Consider the following 16,524-nt stretch of genomic DNA (forward strand, 5'->3'; position numbering starts at 1 on the left):
TTCAGATGACGATTATGGCCCATACTGCATGATAATTCCCCAACTTGCACACCATACCTGGATCATGTGTCAGACTAACTGTCAGAAGTTTTCTATATTACTTTTATTCTTGAAGAAAATATTGTTTCTGTTCAAAAAGTAGAGCATATTATTAGGTATCATCAGTTATAATTAATGTGCGGTGCGCGTGCGCAAGTCAGACATGGAACTTTTGCAGTTTTTAGCTGCTACTGGTCCACCCTGCTAGCAGAACCTTTCTCTTGCTTGTTCGATTTGGCGTTCTCGAGAAAGGCTCTGCATGAATCGAGTAAGATCTTTATTGAGTACGTGCTGCATGTTGCCAGGATACAGTCTCGAATCCAAGCCTAATATGCCAGATCTCGCCGCCATCTTGGTTTTCACGGTACAGTTGACTCAATAATAACCATCGGTTTTATCACTAAGCGGACGCTCGCACTAGAAAAACCAGTTTAACGGGAGAAAACAAGATTGACCAGTCCAGAAGTTTTTCCCGCTCGCTGAATTCTGATTGGTCAATTTAAATTTCAGTAGATCTCGTCGTATGCAAGGTGTGTAAAAATACCTGTTGCTTTCACCAACATAGCGAGCACCACAGCCCACACAAGTAAATTTGTACACAACACGTGATTTGAGGAATTAAATCCTTAGGACTAAAGGAGAGAAAATTACTCTAAAATTTAAATCCTTACGATACTTGCTGATATGATAAATGAAATTTTCTTTCTAGTATAAGATGAATATTGATGAATAGAAACCGATGTAAGGTAGTTTGTACTGAAAAATGGCACTGAGTTAGATACATCATGTTTGGAAGCTTTCATCATATTGTCAAAGCTTGTTCCTTAAATTCAAAAGTGTGGTTGTATTTTTTCCCATATTATTAGCAACAAGATAACAGTCAAAATACTTATAGTGCGATATACCTTCATTACTGGATCGAACTGAACAAATACTGGCTGAAAGGATACAAAACGATTCTCCCCGAATACCTCGTCGATAACAAAACAAGAATCGAGCACACCTCACTAACCTTGGATCACTGCTAGTATAACAAATAGATTCCATGTTACCTACCATTCGTCTGTTCAGTAAGAGATCATAGATGACGTCAAAATGTGATATGAACAAAAAAGTGGCACACGAGGAGATAGCCGAGTTCCTAACTGATGTTCTTACCACATTTTGACGTCTTCTGTGGCCTATTACTGAACAGACTCACGACAACGTGGAACCTATTTGTTGTATATAATAAAGTTTTCGATGATGACGTTTTCCATTCGTATGTCCTCTAATAGATCATAGGTGAACGTGCATTATTGAGCTTATTGTATAAAAAGGAATAGTTCAGTTACATAATGGCGGGCATTTTACTGATCAGAATTCTTCTCAGAATGCCTTGTTATTCAAATGTTTCTCCTCTCCAGGGAGCAAAGAAGCAATTAGCATTCTTTCGCGCAGTATGGACGCACGCGGTACACGGTGAGAAACCACACATAACCTCGTTCCAGGTTTACTCGGTTATGTCATTTTGGCGGGAAATAAAGCTGCTTCCGAGATTGTCTTTACCGCCAACGACAACGTCGCAAAATTAAAATGGTGGGCAAAAGGAGTCGCAAACGAGGAAAAAGCGTTGTAAAGAACAATACAAGGAAAGAACCGGTAAAAACCGGAAAGGAAGCAAGCACCAACGTTGAAAAAAAGACAACTGAGTTAGATAGCGAGCTAGGAAAGAGTGATAAACAGTCTTCCAACAATGAAGGGATGAATGTGGAAATTGGGGAAAGCTCAAACGTTGATATCGATGTCAAGGACTTCAAGAAGGACTCTGAAGCAAACAAGTACGTGCCGCCATTTTCTCGAAAGGTCAAAAGATCATCAAAGAGAATTGGAACGCCTCCCTCTCCAGTTACGGGTCCTAAACGCCCTCGGAGACAGGTTCAACAGGATGGCCCCCAAGCGAGAGAAACCTTAACTGATGACAACGATAAACAAAGCAAGGTACGTAAGCTTAGTTTAAAAGCATCAAGAATTGACAGGAAGTCAAAATCCGAGCACCGTGCAGCAGGAGTGCGATTTGTTTATCAAAAGTATGATTAAAGACCGAATTGGACGACACAAAGTCCTCACAATCGAAGAAATTGTAATTTTTGATTATGAGCTTCATTTAAGTGTTAACTGTATTTGGCGTGGGGGCACTAACTGAATTGGGGACTATGTACAAATCAACTCCAATCATATCAAATTGTAGCCTGGGTTTTTTAAGTGAGAAGCAAACCCAAGTACCAGGAGGAAAACCTCTCAGAGCAGAGTAGAGAACCAACAAACTCAACCCGCATGTGATTCCAAGTCTGGAAGTCAAACCCAGGTCACACTGGTGAGAGACTAGTGCTCTCACCACTGTGCCACCCCTGCCCCTGCAAGCATGGTGTGTATGTGGAGAATCTAGATGAAGGAACAGGGAAAGGGTGTCTTTGTTTCAAGCATAGTTAATTAATTAAATTAATAGAGGGGAATGGTTAGGAAGCTCGGCAAACATCAAAGGACCAAACAAAGATGCCAAGATTTAGGTTGGAAAGTCCACGACCGTGCACAATCTTTTGTTTTGCGCTCATACACTATGCATGAATTACGTAATCAACACGTTTCTATTGGTTAGCTCCTCAGTACGGAGTAAACAACTATTGTGTTTTGTGCACGGTCAAGGCCAGAAAAGAGAACAAAAACCTACAACAAAGAAAGTTGTCGGGTTTCATAACCATTCCCCTCTATTAACTATGTTTCAAGGCAACAGAACTACATGTATGCATCAGTTCAGTCACCTTGATGGACTCATTGTCATGCTCACAAGTTTGCTATATGTTTTTAAATTTACCTATTTTTTGAAAAGGTCAATAAAGAGGACAGTAAGAAAGAAATGCAGGAAATAGATGTTGTCGGAACTGAAAAGATCCTTAGCAGCCAAAAAGATCTTGCAATTTCTCCCCAGTACAGTGTCATTCAGACAACAGAGGAAAGTGGAACAGAATGTGATGCAGAAGATGGTGTTCATGTAATTGCTTCACCTGTGACTACCAGTAGTTCAGACCATAATGCAAATACTGTTGAACAGCTCTTGAATGATGTTCTTGATGCTGCTTGCCAAATGGTCCATTGCAGCCAGAACAAAGCAGGTACTTTAACAGGCTAAGAGTATGTGGATAGACTACTTAAAGTAAACCCTCACTTGTTTTTTTCGAGATCTGTGGACATGCCTGATTTACACATTGACCCTAAGAATATTGTGTGTATTCCTTTACCAAATCTTGTTGTTGAAGTAAATTGATAAATATTTCCAGTTTTGTGCTTCTTCATTGGTGTGCAAAGTGGAGACTGTACATGTTGTGAACAAGACCTTATATTAGTAATAGTTGACACTACAGCTGCCCCCCACTGTCAAGTATAGTTGTACACAGAATTCAATGTGTCCAGGGCCTAGGTAGGGAAATGGCCATTTACAGACACAGCAGCTTTAGCATAAGGCAATTATTGATGTTGAAGCAAGAAGAGAACAAATGAGTACTGGGTTTGGAAAACCTTGAGTGTTGCATAGTTTGGTGTTATTGGAAATGGATTATTCCAGAAAAAATCTTCAATCATTTACTAACAACACTTGCTGGTTGTGGACTGAGTCTTTTAAAGGAGAAGTTCACTCCAAAGTGACAATCCTTTTTTATTGATTAATAGAAAGATTGAAATTTTGGTTAAAAGCTGTTCTCCTCATGAACTTTTTATTAATTGATAAAAAAGGATCGTCATTTTGGAGTGATCTTCTACTTTAATCCCTCAACCGGCGGGTGTAAAACACAGGTCACTTGTTGCAGGTTATTGTTTTTCCTTTTTGAAAGTAACCCTAACCCTCAATTTGGCTAATTATCAGGAATATGGTTACCCAAATTTAGGGTTTGGGGTTACTTTCAAAAAGGAAAAACAATGACCTGCAACGAGTGACCTGTGTTTTAGACCCGCCGTCCCTCAACAGTGAGTTGAGTCTGACAAATTATGGTTTTCCGAAAAACTTTGCATGTGCTTGCACAATGTTCATCAATAACATTGACAAATTGCTTCCAAAAATGAAATAAATATTGTCCATTCGCAACTCTTAATCAAACCAAAGGATTTTCCTTGTCATGAGGAGATAATTTAGTCACTTTACTACCCCTTTGTCAGAAAACAGACTTGAGACAAAGGCTGACAAAAGCTTTTTCTTACTTTCTGAGTAGCTGCTCCAATGCTCCATTGTATGGCATGTAACATGTGACGCTCTGTGACAAATGGCAAGATACTTTCAGAAATAATAATGCACTCCCTAAATGAAGATTTCAGAATTACAGATACCCCCTTGATTGTAACATTACTTTCCCATGTACGGCTCTCTGCCTTTTTCTGCTCAACGTGTCATCGGCACCAAAGACTTACTTGCGGGCATTTGGTTAGAAAATGTCGTCATTACCCATTTATTCCATGCACGCCTACATGTAGTTCTGGCTAATCGAGAATTTGTCTGGTATACAAACTATATACTACATCACTTTATGCACAGACTACTGCGGGGGCAAACACTACTCACTGCCAGTGCAGGAAGAAAGCCGTTGATATTATTGTGATTTGCTCTTTCTAGTCATGTCTACATCTCCTCTGGTGTTACAAGCAAAACTGTCAAATTAATAGAGTGTGATGTCAGAGATGATGAAATTTTAATTTTGTAATTCTAACAGCAGGAATGTAATATTATAAACTGCAATTATAAAGTTATAACTGTCACATTATTTTATTTTTGATTGATTAATTACTTTTCAAGTTCAATCTTCAGAGAGCGGTAATACACATCCAGAACTACAGAATTCCGGATTGTACTCCCTTGATACTGACATCAATAAATGTGAAAAGGAAGCTATAGCTGTTACTAAAACGTCATTGGACTGTGGTATATATTCTGCCATGGGAACTGTCTCTTTCCTTGAGAAAGCTGCAACTGAAGATGTGGTCATTGAGGGCATGAAAGAATATACTGCTGATAATGGTTCTGCATTTGCTAAAGGAAGATCCAATCAAAGTAGTCCCTCTGCAAGTCAGAGGTCACTAGACAATTTTAAACCAAAAAGTTGTTCAGAAAAACATAGAAAAGATTTCGACCATTCTGGGGGGACACTACAAAGTCTTTATGGGGCTGAAAAATATAGTCAACATGAAGTTGACAAAGATCAAAGAATTCAAAATGTCAAGGTCAATGAGCCCTTTGATTTAAAATATGATTATGAAAGAAATGAAAGCCAAAACCCTGAAGCAGAAAAATCAGCTGTTGCAAGTCCAGATATTGAAAGGATCCATGCAATAAGCACAGCAACAGGCTTGTCAGTAGATGTAGATCTTCAACTGGTGTCTCCAAGTTTTTCTGCTAATCAAGATCCATCACAGAAAAACTGTCAAAAGGAAAATAATGACTCCTTAGCAAAGACCACTGAAGTGATTTTACAATATACTGAACCTGTTAGTGAAAAAAAGATGGATACACTTCCGTCAAAACATGGCACTGGATTTGTTAGTGTGGTTGGATTGTGCCACCTGAATAAACAACAAGGCCTTTGTGACAAAATACATTCGGAAAAACAGAGTAGTGAGATTGCAAACCTTACTGCAGAACAAACTCAAAAGAAGAGAAAGGAAAAGGTCAAAGATGTCTGGTCAGAAGTGCCTGGTTGTAATATTGGAGATAATCGGAATGACTCATCCCATTTGTACAGACATCAAGATCTTGACCAAATGGTCCCAAGTAATGAGGCCAACACTGTATCTTCAGTAAGTACCGGTACTTTCATTAAAGTGCGTACGGATTGTGGCTATATCTTCTTTCATTAGAAAGACTGTAGCAGAGTTTTGTCCTTTTAATCTGGGTAATGATACTAGTAAGAGCAAGTGGTGCTCAGATTTTACAACACTGGTTGAACAACCTCATATGTTAAATATCCGTGCTAACTGGCTCACTTGAGTGCATCCAACCTCTAATGTCTTTTAACATCTAAAATAAAGTACGTCTCTCCAATGATTGACAGCCTAACCAAGTGCCATTTAAGTACTTTTTGTGCGATGTACAAGATACAGTGTACATGTATACAATGCATCAAGTTAACAGAAAAAGCTAGGTATTTTTTCCAGGACCATATAAGATATAGTTAGCCAGAGGTATGTGTCATTTCCTCATGAAACAACACCAACTGCTTTGCATTCTTGTTTTCAAAAAAGAAAATGATCTGTGCTTCTCACTAACTCAGTTATGAGTAAGATATTTATATATTCTGCCAACATTTCCTGCCCTGTCAAACAAGCAAAATGTTGAGAAAAAAGTGCATGGCAAAATGTTTGCTATGGGTGGAAACTTTATCTTATAAAGGAGATTAATATTGAAGGTCTTTATGTCTCAGAGTAGACAATCTGATGGAAAGGAGCTGAAATCAACAATTTCCTTGGTTCAGGATTCTTCCAATGGAAGACAGTATGACAACATAAATGATAAAAGATGCAATGATCAGCAGGCCATACATGTACCAGAAAGTTCCTTTACTCTCAGAAAAATGGCACTAAACAGTGCATCAGATTTGAAAAAGGAATGGTGTGCAGTGAAACATTCAGTTCCTTCATCAATTGAGCTGGTGCAAGGACTTGCGTCATGTGGCAGTGATGCAGGTATCTCGGAACTTGACTGTTTGATGGACTGTACAGACTCTCAGTTAATTCGTCTTGATTCTTCAGCTGACCAACCACCACATCAGATTCTGGAAACTCAGTAAGTATGTTAACCTTATTTTAATTTTATTAATGACTTTCCTTGTAGTAATTGGGAAAGTATCAGGTTTGAGAAATATTCCATTGGCTGGTTTACTGTGATATTAGGGACCTGAAGCAAGGATGACGACGACGATGATGGCCACGAGAACGTCGTCTAAAAACATTACTTGCCATTACTGTAATAATTTTGCAATTAGTAAAGTGTGAGTCCACATTCCAAGAATAAGATTGGTGAGAACGGTGTGGATATTTAGAGAGAAATTAGCAAATTCGTTGTCAGGTGCTTGCGTCATACATATGACCTCAACTTTTATCATTTCACGTCGTTGTCAAGGCGAGAACAACAAAGAAATGTATCAAAATGTAAAACGCACTTGCAGAGCTATTGTTTTTGCTAATTAAACCTATTGTTTTGTGGCATCCTCATAGCTGTCGTCATTGTCCTTGCTTAATCCCCCTATTGTGTGTTTGGCAGCAGCAACTGGAAGGGGGAAAAAATGAATGGTACACTTCCATACAAAAAGTCATGTACATTAATTAGCAAACAGTAGTGATCTTGCAACAATGGCTTGTACTCTGTGTTGACTAGCATCAAGTATAAATCCTAGAAGGGTTCATATGCCAGATCCAGATAGCTTTCTGGTTCCAATTGTTTCAATAAGGCACTAGACGGCCACTTAATACAAGTCCCAAAAATTCTTCAAGCCTGAAAGACTATTTTGTTCAATCAGTTCATTTCAGTGGCTGTGGTTTTTTTAACATAACTTGTTTCCAACACAAGGAAAAACAAAAATTGCAACAAATGAGGTAGAAAAAATTGAGGAGTACAAGAAACAAACACTACAAACCTTGCTAATGCCTTGCTTGCCAGTTTAACAGGCCTTTTGCAAAAAACTATCACATGGTACAAAATCCACCATGCTGGAGGACAAGCTCATTATTATTCCCCCACTGGGACATTAAAACAAAGAGACCTGAACCACTCAAGCTTGACTTGCCTTTGTTTTAATGTCCCAGTGGGGTAATAATAATGAGCTTGCCCTTCAGCATGGCAGATTTTGTACCATGTGATCGTTTGTTGCAAAAGGCCTATTAAATATCTGAAAGTGATCGAACACTCCTTATTGAATTACATGTTAAAATTCGTTCTGTCCATCAAATCCATCCTTTGGTACACCAAACTTGCCAAAACTGTTTACCATACATGGCATACGTACTTCTTCTTACTCCTGCTGAATCTATTGCTTTTTAAGAAAGATGAATGACATTGTAGCAGACACCACAACAAAAGAGGATCAGCACAGTTTGGAGGTGCCATCTGATAATGGAATGATTAAGGGACTGATCAGTGAACTGTCTGCATTAAAGTAAGAAGTTACTATAATTGTTTTTTACTGAAGTATTACAAAATAAACTACCTTTATTTTGCTTATTGAAATGGGCTAAAATTAGGTAATGAAGTGAATCTAAACTCAACATTTTTACACCAACCCCCTTGTCCATCCTTGAAGCATGATGAATTTTGCACAAATTTTTACTTTTCAAACGTTAACAGTGTCTGGTCATGTGTCGCTTTTGACCAATGAAACATTGGTGGTTATGTTGTGAAATTGACCTTGTTTTTGACAGCATACCAGCATGTTTTGTTCACACGTTCTTCAAGTTTTCAGGTTTTCCGTGAGAGCGGAGATATTGCAGCGGCTAGGAATCTAGAAAAGGTAATAAACATCTATCTCCCATGAGTTTCCAAAGGCAGGAAATGTGGAATTTGGTACACTTTACCAAGAAGAGATATGTGATTCAGCAACTACAAGAAAAAAATATATGAAACCAAAGTAAAACTAGAAGATCTCCATTGCAAAACAAGCAGAGACATTATTAGGGTGGTCATGCAAAATCCGAACGCTCTCACAAAAACCCTGAAAACTTTGAGAGTACGTGAACAAAACATGCTGGTATGCTGTCAAAAATGTTGGCAATTTCACAACATAACTGCCAACATTTCATTGGTCAAAAGTGATACACAACTGGACAAACCGTTAACGTTTCAAAAGTAAAACTTCGCGCAAAATCCGTCATGCTTCAAGGATGGATGTAAATGGTAGTATTTTGCTGTCAATTTGCAAAACAACTGAACTGTGAGAGGCATGGGTCTATCCTTGATTTGAGGTCACGAACTAACCTTCAGCCTACGGCATTGCACATTTAAAGGGCTTCAAAAGGCTTCCTCATCACAAGCTCACGCAACCAGGGCTTAAGGATTCCACCTGGGTTGGCAGGCAAGATAGGAAAATTCCTCCGGGTCCCAGAGCCAATTAGATTGCAGGATTTGCAAAATTCCACCTGCTCACGCATTGAAAAAATAAAATGAAATTCTTTTTGATTCCTCTCCATAGCAAATTCATCATGGGTATGTGGAAAGATGTGGAGACTCGAAGGAAGCAAAGACAAACAAGATTAAAGATGTTAAAAGGGAAAAAGTTAATGAAGTAATGAGAACAAGACAGGGAGTTAAGGACTTTTTTGTGTTGGTGTTTGGTTAAACTTCTGATTGTGTTAATTGTAACTATTCTATTGGATGTGTGTTGTCAAAATACATGGTAAAAGCACCCACCTAACACTCCCACTTTGATGGTATTTGAAAGTTACAGAATTGTTAACATTCCTGAAATTCAAATTTATGATACGTTTCTTGAAATTACCATTGAGGCTTTGAAGGCAAGGATTTGAAATAAAGCAACAATAAAGGCATTTCATAAACAAATAACTGATGATGTCTATTTTATTGTCATTTATAAATACTATCTGGCTCATTTATTTACACAGGAATCAAAGATTCAAAACTTTATAATAAAATTTAGTGTCTCAAGTTCATAACAGGAACTTTTTGTAATAAATAATTATTGCATGAGATTTTTGTTATATACTGACTAATTCAAGATCAAAGCAAGTCACCTTAATAGTTATTATTCAGGATATTACATGAGCCACATTCAATAATACTATTGTGTTATTGTGTTATTGTTTGTTTTCGAGAACTTACACAACAAAAGTACTTTTCAAATATGGAAAAATGGACTACCGGTAAGCGTGATTTGAAATCAATTTTGGCACCCCTGGCCTAGCATGTAACCTTCAGAATTGTGAATCACATGCTGACAGATTATTCACTTATCGGTTGGAAGAAATGTGATTACCAAAATTAACAGTAGGTTCTTTGCCAATTAAATCCAATGCAGTGGGCACAATGAGGTAAACAATAACAGTAGGTTCTTTGCCAATTAAATCCAATGCAGTGGGCACAATGAGGTAAACAATTTGTATTATTAAGATAGTGAAATAACATAATATGCACCTTCCAACATGTACGGTATCTGATTGGTCAGATGAGTGCTTCTTCCTCGAAAAAAGAAACTAAGTAAAAATAAATTAAGTACCTTGAAGCTGACAAATCTCGTCCCGAGACCTGATGCATTTGATATACATGTATAGTCTGTATTAACATCCAACACATATAAACTTATATGAATGCCATGCTCATTTCTTAAAAGCCCTGAAAATGTTTCAGCCAAAAAGCTGCTTGATAAAAAAAGATATGCATGGCATTTTCAAGTCTCCACAAATACATTCATTGCCATCAAAAAAAGTTTAAATAAAAATCAAAAGTAGTTGAAGTCTAAGGCCTGTTTTAAACGTCGCATTTTACTTGTGCCGAATCTAATACAAATGAGCGAAAACAAGAGATTTTTTTCATTTGCATTAGATTCGGCACAATGTAAGATGCAACATTTAAAAGTAGAACCTATATGTTAAATGATTCATTACTTCTGTAAGAATGCTCAGTTGATATCTGCTGCCAACTAAATTACCAGTATGTATTTTTTTTAATGGCTTAATTGATCTTATTGCAATAAGTTCAGTTATTTAAGACAAGACAGTCCAGCTACAGCACTTTCATTTCAATAGTAGGAATTAGGGCATTGGTCGTCCCCTATCAAAATAATTTAGCGTACTTTAAATACAAATAAAAAACTATTACCATGCAGGCAATTCATAAACAATGATGACATTAACGAAAAAATCTAATAAATTGACCGAATGTAAAAATGGAGACCAACAAATTCTTTTGTCTTTGTGTTAATTAGCCTGACTAGCCTCGTTAACACGTGTAAATTGAATCTTGGCTGTAAAACGAGGCTGGTTAGACTAATTAACACAAAGACAAAAGAAGAATTATTTTGTTGGCGGCCATTTTTGCATTCGGTTCTCTTCACGTTTTCTCATTAACAGGACTGTTTTATAGCTATAAATTATGTTTCATTGATGGAATCAATTAAGACATTTATTATAATTCAAACAATGTTTGAGCTAAATAAAGCTCTCTGCTTCAGAAACCTTTGCAGTTCCTCAAAACCACCAAAAACGGATATATATTACAAGCACCAAAAATATTGTTCCTATTGCTGCGTACTTGGCATAGGCAGAGCGTAGATTCAAGTATGTTGCATCTTTCTTGTATTTTTCAGACTGAAACCTTAAATTTCCTGCCTTGTCATCTAACACTAGATAAAGATAAAAAGAGAACACATTTGCTGTTTAGTAAGTTACTATCTGCTAGGAGGGGGGAATTGAAACAAGTGAGTTCATAAGTAATAAGCATTGTGACTGCTACTTCAGAGCCTAATTTGAGACATGCAAATGGATGCCTTATGCACTGCTAAAGAATTTTAGGGAGTACTGTAAGAACATTTTCTGAGCAGTTTTAATTGTGATGAATGCAAGAGGTTACAAGGAACAGAATTACCTGAAATTTGCTCTCCTCTTTGAAGAACGTCATCAATGTTTTGAACCATTATTCGTTGAACATCATGGAGTTCATCATTTAATCTGTTCAAGTTTCTTCTTGCTCTTGAATCCTGGTAATTCTTTCTTGCCTTCTGAATGTATGTATCTGTAACAAGTCCATTCCAACAAAAGAGAAATGATATTTCATTACTGTTACCAGCATTGGATTTAACCTCAGTGTCTAATGATCAAAGTATTTGACTGTATCACAGTCTTCTTAGGCATCAATGGAATCACACAATAATTGTGCTTTAAAATACAATTTTAATTAAACTTACATAAACCCATTGACCCCTGAGTGTGACTTAACCCATAATGCCTGTGCATCCACATAACTTGCAGGATGTGGTAAGGAATATCAAGGTAGGCTTTTTCAGCAAACAAAAGAACACTGAAACACAATGTATGGCATAGAAATCTTCTTACATTAAGACTCCTTGAATACTCCTAGAATTGTATAGACAATATCCAGCACAAACCCTGTAATTATTTTATGACTGACTGAAAGCCAGTCAAAAAGTGACGAATGGCCACCCCTAGCCAAAATTCAAGTTGGAATGTTCTTGTGAAGGATGTAGATGCTCACCAAATTCAATAAAAGAGTATGGTCTCGTTGCTGTTGCAATTCGTGATCCAAATTCTCTGTAAAACTCTGATGACAACTCCTCCAAAAAACTAAAAGCTGCTCTCTTGGAGAAGGACTTTTCTGTAAGTGTTAAGTAGCATACACCATTTTCAATAATGTAACTGTTGAAAGAAGACAAAGAACCATTGTGGTTTGATAGAAATGAGACCAATTTCTATTTTTTACCCCAAGACACTTTCTTTTCCAAAGTTACCGGTATACTGTAACACTAAAAAACCCATACAACAACATTTCTTTTAACAACGAGTTGTAGTTTGCATTACAAAACATTTTGTGGCATTTCCGTCTGTTGTAGAATGAAGTCAATGAAGTATCGTGTTTTCCAAAGCAACTTACAATATAAGCAAAATGCTTTGGACATCACAACTTATCTAATTTAAAGTTGACTAAAAAATTAATTATTTCGTAATTACTGAGGAATAATGCACTGCCATGACTATCAAGTTCAAGGGACGTAATACATGATTGTAAGTTACTGTCCATAATTTTTCCTGCTTTCAATGATTATCAGCATTAGAGAAACAGTCTGAGAGGCACATGAACGTGAACTCAGGCCACTACATTGGCCAATAAACAGTGCACATATAATCTTGGAGACAAAGTTACATATTCTTGTACTGACTGAAACATCATGGATCCTGTTTCAATGCTGCTCCTTGCTGGTGAGTGGTCTGTGAGTTTCCTGAACAGCATCTTAGCTTGTGCCTGGTAGTCTTGTAAGCTTCGACTTGTCTGAAACACAAAAAAGGGATTTCAGTGGTGTCAACAGAATGAACAAGTCACTTCACTGATTTCTCTCTGTAAAAATATCATGGAAAGGAGGCAGCATGAACCAGTGGTTAGGACACTGGATTCAAATGTGAATACTCTGGGTTCAATTTCCACTCTGGCCACCAGTTGGCTTTGCCTTCAGTGTAAGCTTGGCTGCGATAATCCAGAAAAATCGCCCAAAAATCTATCCAGATAATCTTTCAAAAAAAGTTCTAAAAATCTCAAAATTTTACCGAAAAATTCCAAAATTGTAATGCATAATATCAATGTTTAAATATCCTTTTAAGTTAAAACAAGCTGCCTATACAATAGCTATTGTGGATAACATAAGTTCAGTATGATTAGCAATGCCTCTATATAGCTAACTGCAACAAAATTGTGGGATATATAACTGAATGGTAAAACCATGTTGCATGAAGCCATGAAACTTCTCAGTTTTCTAATTCCAATCTGTAAAATTTATTTTTATCACATTTTACATATTTTTTGGCTCTAAAAGTTCTATAAACCTTGGAACTTGCTAATTCATCCAAAAATCTCCAATCTCTTCTAAAAAAATCTGGATTTTTGTAGCTAAGCCTACTCAGTTGTCCTGAATTCACCTCCACCACAAAATCTCAATTGGTTGCCTCCTTGAAGCTGGGTTTCCTGATGTTGTTAAATTTTTTTTTGTAGATAATGTTACCACATCTCCAACCAGCTTCAACGTAAATACACACCTGGTATACAAATCAGGGCTTAACCCTTTAGAAGAAGACACTATGAATGTTAGTGCCATTAAAAACACAATGAATAAAAATCATGATTCCACCTAAATGGAAAGGTAGTTAATATCCCTTACGCAATGGTATGCAAGTAAACACTGAGTTGTAAAACAATTGTCAGAGAAAAAGGTTTTTCAAAAGCTATTTAGAACAACATAATGATTCTTTAAATTAAGTGCGAAAGGTGCACCTGATACCCTAATATTTCTTAACGTTCAAATTGTTTGAGTTGCTTGTTGTCCAGAATCTAAATTTTACTCTGGTTGGCCAAATAACAACAGAGATCTCGAGCCCCACTCTGACTGGCTGCTCCAAACGTGATATGACCAGGATATTTTGCTGCTACTATCACCTCGTCTCATTACTGTGGATTTAACACTGTCACACTTGCAGAATTCTTGTTTTGAAGAAACAAGAAAAGGGAAGTTGTACAATCTATATTCTTATATTGCAGACACGTTTTTTGAGAAGTGATTAAGACTTGCTACCAAAGAATCGATGTTTAGTTTAATACTGAAGTTCTACCAATTTGTCTTCCTTTCACTAAATACTGTTTATCAGCGCTATTTGTAGCCAGTCTGCAGTCTGCAAATGTCAGACACCGGCCCAATACTGCATTTCCCCGCCAAAAAATTGGCAAATACCGAAATACCGCATTCAAAAACAGTTAAATACCGAAACCAAAATCATTATTCTACATTTTCTTCCCCATGTTGCTCTGCGTCCACGGATTACCTTTGTCATTACAGCAAACGATTGTTACAACAGAAGTTTGCAGAGTTCCAATTTCTATTATTCCGGTAATTTCTGCACCGAAATTATACCGCAAACCAAAACATACGAGGACTGCTATCCGTAGGGTTTGAATATACCACAATTCTGAACGTTTTGGAGTACAATTTCCGAAATACTGAACCACGCTAAAAATTATTAACCGATGCCGCATTTCTGCAGACCCCAATGTTCCCCTCGTAGTTGAAACAACCCAAACCTTTACTAATGCTAACATTAGGCCAAAAAAATAAATAAATGTTGAAGCCTAAGCTTAGCATTTTTGTAACGGTTTGGGTTGTTTCAGTTACGGTTACGGTAAAACAATGACCTGCAATCGTAAAATTTAACCTGCACTTTACACCCTCCGGTCCAGGAATTGCTCCTGGACCATGTTGGTGGAGGGCAAGTTCTCTCAGGGTCTGGAAGGGGTTTCACGAGATCCACCAATTGATGCGAAAATGGAATGAATTGGAAAAATCGAAGAAATACAGCCGTGATTAGTGAATAATACATTAACAGTGATGCATGATCCATTAACCCGTTCACTCCCGTAAGTATCACTGAGACTTGTAGAGTTTACCCTGTCTAATGCCCGACGATTTTACTCGTCAATGGGGAACCCTTCTGGAGTGAAAGGGTTAAAGTTGTGTGAATCGAGATTTCTGCTGTTACGATGTCATGAACATCAGTCAACACTACACGAATACATGTAATTTGTCTGTCAAGATGGTTCGAAATAGGTCTTCTCTCATTGCTATGTAACAAAATACTTTATCACAGTCAAACAAAGATTCGTCGACTTGATCCACATACTTTTTCCTTCCCACCATGCAGTCAAATCACACCATCTCCTTCCTGTAGTCATGTGTAGAAGTAAAGTCATCACAAAGAAAGCCGTATATAATCATATTTATTAAATTCTCAATCTCGGATATTGCATTTCTAACTTTCTGATTGGCTCACTCAATCTCCGTTATCAGCTCTTATACTCTAATGACCTTATATGGAAACTGATTGCGGCAGTCATTTTGTGAAAACGGAGATAACATCCAGTTATTCCATTTGCATGTATTGCAACTGGTTATAGCCAACTCAGCATTATGCGCTTTGTTGACTATTCACTACCTCATATTCCACTTGCGCTCTAGGAATAATTGTTAAATTTCTATCCAACTACAGGCTAAATTGCAGAATACCCCGCAACTTATTTGCATTTCACTGACTCATTCTTCAAAGAATGCAGCCTAGGGGAAACAATTAATAGTGGTGAGGTGTTGTGGGGTAGTCTGCAGTTATTCCATACTACATGATACATGAATTCTTCCCCGAACCACCCTCAACCTAAAAAAATGTGATTCGTGAATGTAGGAAAGATGAACCCGTGATTTGAGATCCAAGCCCCCCTTTCCAGACCCTGTTCTCTCACCAAAGCTTTCAGCCTGTTTCCCAGAGAATGTTTAGTCACTAACAACAACAACAAATAAACTGCATCCACAGGTTATATCAATCTGGTAATTTCATTCAATATCCACAACTTTCAATGTATAAGAGTTACTTAAGGCAGTGGTTCACGATCTTATAGCAAAGAACTGACTAAACTGATTACATACGATAACAAGGTTGAATGAGAATACAACAGCATACATACATCTTGGTCGCTCTGCATTGATGCTGCCAAAGGTAAGCCGTCAATGACACGGCCTATCATTGTCATTACAACCATCCTGGTTTTTCCAATATGCCTTTGAAAAGAGAAAGCTCGAAGAATGGAAAATCGTCAGCTATGCTCAGAAACTTGTACACTTTTTTGGTACACGTGGATTGCGCTTGCGTGTTACCCTGTTTTGAATAACCGCTGTTCCTTTTGCAGATGCAGGTTCG

The 16,524-nt window shown here is 37.4% G+C and overlaps 2 protein-coding genes across 2 annotated transcripts; one reads left to right on the plus strand and one right to left on the minus strand.

Annotated features, from left to right (window-relative positions):
* Nucleotides 1–1,609: 1,609 nt before the first annotated feature.
* On the plus strand, nt 1,610–9,557 carry LOC138037994 (uncharacterized). The gene is made up of 6 exons (XM_068883815.1): nt 1,610–2,019; nt 2,909–3,191; nt 4,859–5,856; nt 6,480–6,841; nt 8,097–8,210; nt 9,240–9,557. Exons 1-6 carry the CDS (start codon nt 1,615–1,617, stop codon nt 9,334–9,336), a joined length of 2,259 nt encoding a protein of 752 aa, XP_068739916.1. The 5' UTR covers nt 1,610–1,614; the 3' UTR covers nt 9,337–9,557.
* Nucleotides 9,558–9,607: 50 nt separating this feature from the next.
* Nucleotides 9,608–16,482, minus strand: LOC138021321 (vesicle-trafficking protein SEC22b-like). The gene is made up of 5 exons (XM_068868170.1): nt 16,292–16,482; nt 12,957–13,066; nt 12,275–12,435; nt 11,648–11,794; nt 9,608–11,405 (listed from the first exon to the last, which is right to left on the minus strand). The coding sequence occupies exons 1-5, from the start codon at nt 16,364–16,366 to the stop codon at nt 11,251–11,253; spliced, it is 648 nt and encodes a 215-aa protein (XP_068724271.1). The 5' UTR covers nt 16,367–16,482; the 3' UTR covers nt 9,608–11,250.
* Nucleotides 16,483–16,524: the final 42 nt, after the last annotated feature.

Source organism: Montipora capricornis, chromosome 2 (assembly GCF_036669925.1).
Source record: "Montipora capricornis isolate CH-2021 chromosome 2, ASM3666992v2, whole genome shotgun sequence".
Lineage (NCBI taxonomy): Eukaryota > Metazoa > Cnidaria > Anthozoa > Scleractinia > Acroporidae > Montipora > Montipora capricornis.